General features: G+C 50.0%; 1 protein-coding gene, 1 long non-coding RNA gene and 2 other non-coding genes across 4 annotated transcripts; 1 reads left to right on the forward strand and 3 right to left on the reverse strand.

Annotated features, from left to right (window-relative positions):
- Positions 1-160: 160 nt before the first annotated feature.
- Positions 161-1,183, reverse strand: LOC135631835 (uncharacterized). The gene is made up of 2 exons (XR_010494527.1): positions 1,119-1,183; positions 161-396 (listed from the first exon to the last, which is right to left on the reverse strand). It is a non-coding gene; the product is annotated as an uncharacterized LOC135631835 (long non-coding RNA).
- Positions 756-830, reverse strand: LOC135632169 (small nucleolar RNA Z105). The gene has a single exon (XR_010494626.1). It is a non-coding gene; the product is annotated as a small nucleolar RNA Z105 (small nucleolar RNA).
- On the reverse strand, positions 943-1,034 carry LOC135632185 (small nucleolar RNA SNOR75). Its single transcript, XR_010494640.1, has one exon. It is a non-coding gene; the product is annotated as a small nucleolar RNA SNOR75 (small nucleolar RNA).
- Positions 1,184-1,395: 212 nt separating the features above from the next.
- LOC135631834 (pentatricopeptide repeat-containing protein At2g22070-like) lies at positions 1,396-2,424 on the forward strand. Its single transcript, XM_065139808.1, has one exon. It carries the CDS (start codon positions 1,465-1,467, stop codon positions 2,347-2,349), a length of 885 nt encoding a protein of 294 aa, XP_064995880.1. The 5' UTR covers positions 1,396-1,464; the 3' UTR covers positions 2,350-2,424.
- The last annotated feature ends 7,719 nt before the right edge of the window (positions 2,425-10,143 follow it).

Consider the following 10,143-nt stretch of genomic DNA (forward strand, 5'->3'; position numbering starts at 1 on the left):
CAACAGGTATTTGTCCATGCACTGCTGCGATAGGCAGACAAGCCAAGGCCTATCAAAGGTATATATAAAATTATCGATTCCATTATGTTTCTATCAAAACCCGCCATGCCAAGAAAAGAGGATTACAAGAACGTTATCTTATTCAACATTTCGTTTCCTGTGTCACAAAATTCAAGCTCACTGACGCCAAGTAAAACAGTACATCGTTGTACCGTAGTGTCATTGTTGACGACAGACACATCGTTGCAACAATAATCATCCTGATTGTTACATTATTTCCATGTAGATGCAACCACGCAAAAGATATATCGGGACCGCATCGTAACCTTCTTCGCGAGTTCGCCTCCGCAGGGCTGCCCACGCATGACGCTCCTCAAACGCTCGAGGTCAGCCACCCTAACCAAAACAAACAAAATTAAGACAAATAAACAATATATTAATAGGAAAACAATGCATAATGTCCATAGGATGTGATCATGAAAGGTCTTTTTATATAACTCTATTTCACTAATAGAGTTAGGGAGAAATATCACGGCCACTTCCATGACAAGATTAGGGAGAAGCCTTAGACAACCCTGGAGGATATGAAACAATCTTTTTTGTTTCTGATGAAACCTCAAAATGTATTTGCTTTCTCATGATTACTAACAATCACCATCATATACACTTGGATCGTGTACATCAAACTGCAGAGAGAGAGAGAGAGAGAGAAAGAGAAAGAAAGAAAAGAGCATCGATAAAAAAGAATCAGGCATTCAGAATGAGTAGGAGGTTTTACTTCGCTCAGAGAATGAATTCTCAGACGCAAAAGAGGTTCCTCATCATGCCTCTTTCAAATCATCTTAAAAAGTGTTCTTTTTTAACCATGAAAAATCACAGCAAAAAAATTAAAACAAAAGAAACAAGTATCAAGAGAAGACGGAGACGGCGAGGTGAGTTGGTTTCTCTCAGACAAATGCCTCGATTCGTCCTCATGTGGAATGGAATGGATAAATCGGACTCGTCATCTATGTTTAATCTTCGCATCACCGAGAAACCCACCAAATTCCAATCGTAAACCCCCCGTCAACGATTAACAATCGAAACATAAAAGAAAAAAAAAAGCAACAGAATCGAACACTCAGAAGAGCAGCGGAGAAGAAAAACACAACGGCGCGGCGACCGTCCTCCAAGGGATGGGCGAAGGTCAGATGATGGAGATGGGGTTCCTCGAAGCCATATATATAGGGTACAAATCTAGGGTTAGGTTTCCGCTTAACGAAACCTCGCCCTGGATTTACTGAAATGCCCTTGTCTACAGTAACATTCATATTGGGCCGTATTATTGGGCCCTCCATCGCTATATCTTACGGGCCTTTTGTTTTCTTTCAGTTCTTTTCGCCAAGGGCGATTATTACAGTTTTGACCTTGTGTGTCTCCTTCAAACGGACGAACTATCCACCCCCGTTCTCTCCACAGGCGATAATGGTTTCAGGTGCTGCGGCAGCTGCTCTCCTCAGCTTCCATTCTCCCTTCAAGCTGCGCCACTCGGAGGCGCACCAATCCCCCCTCCCTTGCTTCCCCAAGAGGATTGACAGGTTATCACCTTCTGGAGCTGCGACTGAATCCGATCTCTCAGCTGCCTCCTCCGGCGCTCTTGCTGCAACCGCTGCTGCGCCTGAAGCGCTGAGTTCACATCGCGGTAGCATCGCTTCTGATCTTGAAAGCTTATGCAAACAAGGTAGAATAGAGGCGGCCTTTGAACTCATCGATCGGATGGGGAAACGTGGGATGCCAGTTCAACCCGGCGATCTTGCTCTGCTGCTCGAAGCTTGCGTCCAGTCGCGGTCGATTGCCCTCGTCAGGAGAGCTCAGCGACGGATTATGAGAACTTCGTGGAAATCCTTCAAGCCAATCGTCGACCAATTGGCCTGTGTCTATTGTAAGCTGGGCAGCGCCGAAGACGCGCGCCGCGTGTTCGACGAAATGGTCGTTCGTCCCGGACTGGCCAGTAAAGGCGAGGCGGACCCCAAGAGGAGGGAGGCGTACGAGAAAGTGCAACGGTTGCATGAGGAGATGAGAGCGGCAGGGTACGTGCCGGACACGAGGTTCGTGCTGCACGACATCGACGAGGCGGCGAAGGAGCAGGCACTGATGTACCACAGCGAGAGACTGGCCATCGCCTACGGCCTCATCAGCACGCCGCCGGGCACCACGCTCAGGATCATGAAGAACCTCAGGATCTGCGGGGACTGCCACAACGCCGTCAAGCTCATCTCCAAGATCGAGGGGCGGGAGATCATCGTGAGGGACAACAAGCGGTTCCACCACTTCAGGGATGGTGTCTGCTCCTGCAGAGACTACTGGTGAACACGTATCTGCTATCGTTTATGTGACGCACTTTTGACGGACTAATTATATATTAGGAACTACCTTTTATCATTAGTGTGGTGGTCTTTACCGTTTAAAAAGTTGTATTATCATCTCTATAATTATAAAAATATAATAATAAATAATAAAAATAATAATTTTAACATTCAATAATGGACGATATCAGTGGTGACAGACGATAGCGTCGTTGGCATCAACACTAATGCAGTTGTCTAACTGTCTCTAACAATAATAAGGTCTATTCCCATCATGACACCACTCGCTGGAGGAATGCATCGTCGACCTCATTGTCACCCGCGACACTCTGCATTTGTATCGATGCTGATGTAATTATCGAGCGACAACTACAACAACATCGATGCAGATGGTAGTGGTCGTGGCGTCTACTAAAAAGATGGTGGTCGCATCGCCGCTGACCCATTGGGCAAATCCCATCCTTAACTCAAAGCTGGCGTTGTCGGAGCTCCTGCCACTCCCCCCACTGTCACGTTAGTTTCAGCACCACCTCTCGTCAAATGGTCCTTTCGTCGCTTTGTATCTATGTTGACATCGACGAAGTTACTAAGCAGTGAAAGGACCATTTGACATCTGCAGTAGTGTCGATGCAGATACAGAGCGGCACTGCTCCGCATCTATGTCAGCGCTAACGTAGATGCAAAGCGGCATTGCTTTACATCTACGTTGACATTGATGTAGATGACGAGTGGCCCTTTCGTCGCTCGACAACTACGTTGACGCTGATACATATGTAAAGTAGTAAAATGACCGCTTAGCTAGAGGTGGTGTCAGAATTGACGCAACAGCAAGGGGAGCGATAGGAGCTCCGACAACGTCAACTTCGGGTTGAGGCTAGGATCCGTCAAATGAGTCAGCATCGATGTAGATGTAGAGCAATGCGGGATGAGTGGCATCGCAATGAAAGCAGACTTTATCATCATCAGATGTGACCAGGCAACTGTGTCGGTCTTCCTTTGTCGATACCCGTCTTCTATTTTAATAGCTTGGATAATATACTGAAGAGTAGTTCAAGTTATTTGAGATTTTCTAATATCTTAATCAAATTTAAATTAAGATAGAGTAAATCTATCTAATAGATAAGAGATATGATATGATTCAAAAATAATAGTTCCGATGAATTTCATGGATAGTTTTGAAATATATATATTTGATCATTGATAAGTAAATGATCCACTATTTTAAAATTATTAAAGTCAGAATAAGTGAAGCAATGGATTGAATCTCTAAGATATATCTCCTAAAACTTATCGTTGAAGATTCTAAATCTATAGAGATATTCAATTTCTTTGAGAGATATTCAATTTCTCTAGAAGGATATAGAAAAAACATATAATTTTCCTATATCAGAAATTAGGCCTCAGCCAAGCTTCTAATTATTCAAGCCATATAGTAAATCCATTCTCATTAAATTTATCAGTTTAAGGAACATAAAATCATCTAAGGTCATTATAAGATTTAGGATTAAGCTTAAGGGAATAAAGCACATGCTGGATACCTGTAAAATAAAATTTATATTTTATTATGGTTACAAATCTTAATTTAATGGAGTTGAAAAGTAAGCTTAGATTTTTATTTCATCCTTTAAAATATTTGTTATGACGTTCGTTTAGGATAAATAGATCTCACAAGCAATTTTGGTAATAATCTAATACAATATAAATAAAAATATAATTATATCATAATTAACAAATGCTTTTTATTGAGTTATATATTTTTTCTATAAATAAAATTGATATGTATAGAATAAAGGAATAACGTTAAAGTTATTTTCTCTTTAATTTAATTCCAAAATTATAAACTAAAAGTATAGCTCGAATTACCAAATAATCATGATTTTTTATAGATTAATAAAATAATAAAATAATCATTAAACAGCTACAACAATGAGAATAAGGCTTATAAAATATTTATTCAATAATTCTAACCTAATAATTAAATTAAATTATTTAACAAATAATCAAACACTTACACAAGGATTAATATGAATAAATATGCTCTTTTTCGGATTAGCTCCCTGTTTAGTTTTAATCGGAGAAGGAATACAGTTAGATAGTTGAAGCAGGGATATTAATATAACCTCTAATTAAATTAAAATATGTTAAATATGTATAAATTAAAATAAAAATTTTATAAAAGGAATCCGAAAGTATTATTGAGGAGTTGCCTAAGATATAATTGAGATAATTCTTCTACGAGTACAATCACGAAGAATCTTTTATATTAATAATAAAAAATAAAATAAATCGGAAAACTGAGTTAAAATAAGAAAATTCTCTCTTTTTTTTTAATTTCTTCCTCTCTTTCTCTATTTTTCTCACAATTAATGAGTAAAATTAAGAAAACTTCTCAATTTTCTTTGTTCCTATCTTTCTCTATTTTTCTCATAATTTTGGTCAAAACTTTAGCATTTTTTTCTCACCAACAATGCTAGGAAGTGGCTTATTAATATTCAATCCCAACCAATTAGTGTCATGTGGCGCTGTAGAAACGCAGCAGCCAAGTGTCACAGTGACACACTCTCGCATGGCGCACACCGATGCGGCGCATGAGCGCGGGACACGTGAATGCCACGCTCGCATGGTGCACACCAATACGGTACATGATGCACACCTGCACGACACGGGTGTACGCCATGCTCATACAATGGTGCACACGCGCACGACGCACGAGTGGTATCTGATGAGGATAGTAATTATGATAAGACCCGGCTGACGTCACATGACGCCTCACGCCTCGAACGACGCGATGACACCCGATCAAACGGACCGAAACACAGGTCGAGGCACATTAACACCTACTCAAGCTCGGTTCTTTACGCCACGCCAGCGCCTATGTCAGACGCTATCAACCTACCTCCTGCAGGCGGGCACATCAAACAGCAGTAAGCTTCCCTATAAATACTCTCTCGTTCATCAGAGAAGAGGACAGAGGGGAGTCACACATACAAACACTTCTTCTAAAACCCCCTCCACATCTTCATCTAACTTGATCGTCGGAGGGGTCGAGCTGAGCTTCCGACCCGACCTGTGTGCAGGTACAAGGGCGAGGTTGCATCTTCCCAGCACCGCGGAAAAGCTTCACCCCCCACGCAACGTCCCGCCCGGACCACCGTGACCGGCCACCTCAACTGTCTCGAGGAACGCTGCGCAGGATCCCCGCGCATTCGGACTCGAACCAAGTCGCGTCGGCCCCGAGGCCACGACATAAAGTTGTTTACACTAACAGATTGTCGCTAGAAGGAGGGCCCGAAATATCGGGTGATCACCCGAGCGGCTCAAACGAGCCCACGGCCAAGAGGTCACACCCGACCGAAGCCTCGGGGGAACATCCCCCGCACAGAGACCATCGTGACGAACACCCCGCCACGACCTCCGAACGATACTGGCGAACATTCAGCGACCCGGGCTTATCGCCGCCCGACGGCGCCCCAGCCGACTCAACGCCCGTATCACCCGAGGCCTTTCAGGACCTCGCCCGTCAAGTCCGAGCTCTGATGGAAATGGTGCAAACCATTATCCCACTCGTTTCTCATTCGGAGCACCCGCCCATGATCGAACCGCTGCAGCAACGCAAGGCGCCCATTCGGGCCCACATGACACTACCGGAGCCCCCCACTTCGCCTCGGGTCCAACCGGCCCCACTCGGGGATCCAATGATGATAAACCCGAGCGGTCGCCCGGACCCCGAGGTACTCTCTTCGGACTCCCTGCGGGCCCAGTTGCGCTTCGTCAGCCAGCGACTCGACGAGGTGCAGGAAGAGGTTCGCAGGTCCAAGGGAGAGCTCGGGGAGGATGCACACCGAGGGTCTCCCTTCTCACCCGAGATACGGGATATGATAGTCCCCCCGGACTTTCAGCTCCCCTCTTTGGACGCTTACCATGGCTCCACTGACCCAACAGACCATGTAGCTGCTTTTCGCGCCCAAATGGCGCTATATGGAACCTCTGATGCCCTGATTGCAGAGCGTTTCCTACCACTCTAAGAGGGTCGACCCACGCGTGGTATGGCGGCTTGAAGACCGGAACAATCGCTTCCTTCGGCCAGCTCGCCAATGACTTCGAGCTCCACTTCGTAGCCTATGCACGGCCAAAGCCCTACGCGACACTGCTCCTCGGACTCAAACAAAGGGAGGATGAACCCCTCTCACATTTTGTGGATCGCTTTGCCACGTAAATCTGAGGCTTGCCGGACACTCACCCCTCTCTGTTAGTGCAGGCGTTTGTGATCGGCCTGCGACCCTCCAGATTCCTCTGGTCCCTCGCAGAGCGACCTCCCACTACGGTGCCAGAGATGCTCCAACGGGCTAACCGGTACATCGCAGCCGAGGCCTGGGCGACCATGAGGAGAAGGGATGACCTTCGACCGCGAGCTCCATAAGAGAGGCCAACACCTGCGGTGGCTACTCGATGTAGTCCCCAGGAAAAGAAATCTAAGCCTTGCCTCAGTCTCTTCCGAGCGAAGGTTCAGTATCTACCTGACCCCCTCTCGGCTCGCGATTGGCCCCAGCTTAAATCCCTCTGACTCTACACGGCTAGGGCGTAGACTACTTGAGTCTACCTCAGCACGGCTTGCCCACCTGAGCCGTATCCCTCGGTCACTACCCGCCTATGTCGTGATACTCGGCCGCATGGTGCTCGAAACCACGCTTGCGCGGTCTGCCCGTCTATGTCGTGCTACTCGACCGCATGACCCTTGAGACCACGCATGCGCGGTCTGCCTGCCTGCGTCGTGATCCTCGGTCGCATGATGCCCGAGACCACACCTGCGTGGCCTGCCCGCCTGCGTCATGCTCATCGGCCCCATGCTCCCCGAGACACACCTGCGAGGTCAGCCCGCTTGCGTCGTGCTCCTTGGCTCCATGTTCCCGAGACACACCTGCGCGACCAGCCTGCCTGCGTCATGCTCCTCGGCTCCATGCTTTCCGAGATCATGCCTGCGCGACGAGCCCGCCTGCGCCGAGTCCCTCGACCGTAGTCGGCCCGGGTCCACCTCTGCGCGGCCTGCCCGCCTGAGCCGTGTCCCTCGGCCGCACCTGCCTGCGCCGAGCTCCTCGGTCGTAGTCGGCCCGAGTCCACCTCAGCGCGGCCTGCCCGCCTGAGCCGTGTCCCTCGGCCGCAGCCTGCCTGCGCTGAGCTCCTCGACCGTAGTCGGCCCGAGTCCACCTTAGCGTGGCCTGCCCGCTTGAGCCGTGTCCCTCGGCCACAGCCCGCCTGCGTCGTGCTCCTCGGCCCCGAGATCATGCCTGCGCGACGAGCCCGCCTGCGCCGAGTCCCTCGGCCGTAGTCGGCCCGAGTCCACCTCAGCGCGGCTTGCCCGCCTGAGTCGTGTCCCTCGGCCGCAGCCTACCTGCGCCGAGCTCCTCGGCCGTAGTCGGCCCGAGTCCACCTCAGCATGGCCTGCCCGCCTGAGCCTTGTCCCTCGGCCGCAGCCTGCCTGCGCTGAGCTCCTCAGTTGTAGTCGGCCCGAGTCCACCTCAGCGCGGCCTGCCCGCCTGAGCCGTGTCCCTCGGCCGCAGCCTGCCTGCGCCGAGCTCCTCGACCATAGTCGGCCCGAGTCCACCTTAGCGTGGCCTGCCCGCTTGAGCCGTGTCCCTCGGCCGCAGCCCGCCTGCGTCGTGCTCCTCGGTCGCATGACGCCCGAGACCACGCTTGCGCGGTCTGCCCGCCTGCGTCGTGCTCCTCGGCCGCATGATGTCCGAGACCACACCTGCACGGCCTGCCCGCCTGCGTCGTGCTCCTCGGCCCCATGCTCCCCGAGACACACCTGCGCGGCCAGCCCGCCTGCGTCGTGCTCCTCGGCCCCATGCTCCCCGAGTCACACCTGCGCGGCCAGCTCGCCTGCGTCGTGCTCCTCGGCGTCATCTTCCCGAGACACACCTGCGCGGCCAGCCCGCCTGCGTCGTGCTCCTCGGCTCCATGCTTTCCGGGACACACCTGCGCGGCCAGCCTGCCTGCGTCGTGCTCCTCGACCGTATGATGCCCGAGACCACACCTACGCGGCTAACCCGCCTGCGTCGTGCTCCTTGGCGTCATCTTCCCGAGACACACATGCGCGGCCAGCCCCCCTGCGTCGTGCTCCTCGGCTCTATGCTCCCCAAGATCACACCTGCGCGGTCAGCCCGCTCGCGTCGTGTTCCTCAGCTCCATGCTCCCCGGGACACACCTGCGCGGCCAGCCCGCCTGCGTCGTGCTCCTCGGCCCCATGCTTCCCGAGATCACACCAGCGCAGCTAGCCCGCCTGCGTCGTGTTCCTCGGCTACTCGGCTCCTCGGCTTCATGCCCCCGAGACCACACCTGCACGGCCTGCCCGCCTGCGTCGTGCTCCTCGGCTCCATGCTCCCCAGACCGTGCCCTCGCGGCCAGCCCGCCTGAAAGCTGAAGCCATGCCTCGGACTCCCGTTACAACATCCGACGCATAGCTTCTTTCCGGGGGTGGGGGGGGGGGGGAATATGATGATGATAGTAATTATGATAAGACTCGGCTGACGTCACATGACTCCTCACGCCTCGGACGACGCGATGGCACCCGGTCAAACGGACCGGAACACAGGCCGAGGCGCATTAACACCTACTCAGGCTCGGTTCTTCACGCCACGCCAGCGCCCATGTCAGACGCTATCAGCCTGCCTCCTGCAGGTGGGCACATCAAACAGTAGTAAGCTTCCCTATAAATACCCTCTCGTTCATCAGAGAAGAGGACAGAGGGGAGTCACACATACAAACACTTCTTCTAAAACCCCCTCCACATCTTCATCTAACTTGATCGTCGGAGGGGTCGAGCCGAGCTTCCGACCCGACCTGTGTGCAGGTACAAGGGCGAGGTTGCATCTTCCCAGCACTGCGGAAAAGCTTCACCCCCCACGCAATGTCCAGCCCGGACCACCGTGACCGGTCACCTCAGCTGTCTCGAGGAACGCCGCGCAGGATCCCCGCGCATTCGGACCCGAACCAAGCCGCGTCGGCCCCAAGGCCACGACATAAAGTTGTTTACAGTATCGATTATTATGGTGGGAGTAAATGGACAATTTTATAATTATCCAACGTGTTATAAAATAAATTAAATATGATCATTTTCAAATATGTATCCAAATTTGATTCATCACAATTGAGATATATATATATATATATATATATATATATATATATATATATATATATATATATATATATATATATATATATATATATATATATATATATATATATATATATATATATATATATATATATATGAGCTTGGGCCAACCTTACTGGAACGAACGAAGAGTAAAACAACTGAGAGAGCAGTCCCTACTTGTCGACGTGAAACTAAAATTCCTAAACAGCGAAGGATGAGTTTGGATTTTTCCTCGAGGAATGAGTTTTGTAGTCGTATATCATCAAATCTGCGATAAGAGGCTGAGACGTGCAGGGAGACATCGTAACCTTCACGCCAAGACACCGAAGTAGCCATTTTGTCGCACAAACTGTTCCAGTAAGCTTCCAAGAACTTGACGACGACGAGTCAATAATGCCCCTTCACAGAGACGACCTGCCTGCCTTGGTCAAGGACTCAATGTGAGAGAGTTTGTGGTCGATAAGATTCTACCGAAGACGTCCGCGTGCAGCGTCTGCCATCGGCTGATGCTGACGCCACGGCTCTTTTCCCACTGTCCCATCGTGTCTTGGGTATCCATTCTTGAAGAGAAGGAACACAGTCCAGAAGCAGTCGCTTCATGAACCGGAAGCAGTGCAAAGCTATGTTCTCACGAGTGTT

The sequence above is a fragment of the Musa acuminata genome, chromosome BXJ3-2 (genome assembly GCF_036884655.1).
Source record: "Musa acuminata AAA Group cultivar baxijiao chromosome BXJ3-2, Cavendish_Baxijiao_AAA, whole genome shotgun sequence".
Lineage (NCBI taxonomy): Eukaryota > Viridiplantae > Streptophyta > Magnoliopsida > Zingiberales > Musaceae > Musa > Musa acuminata.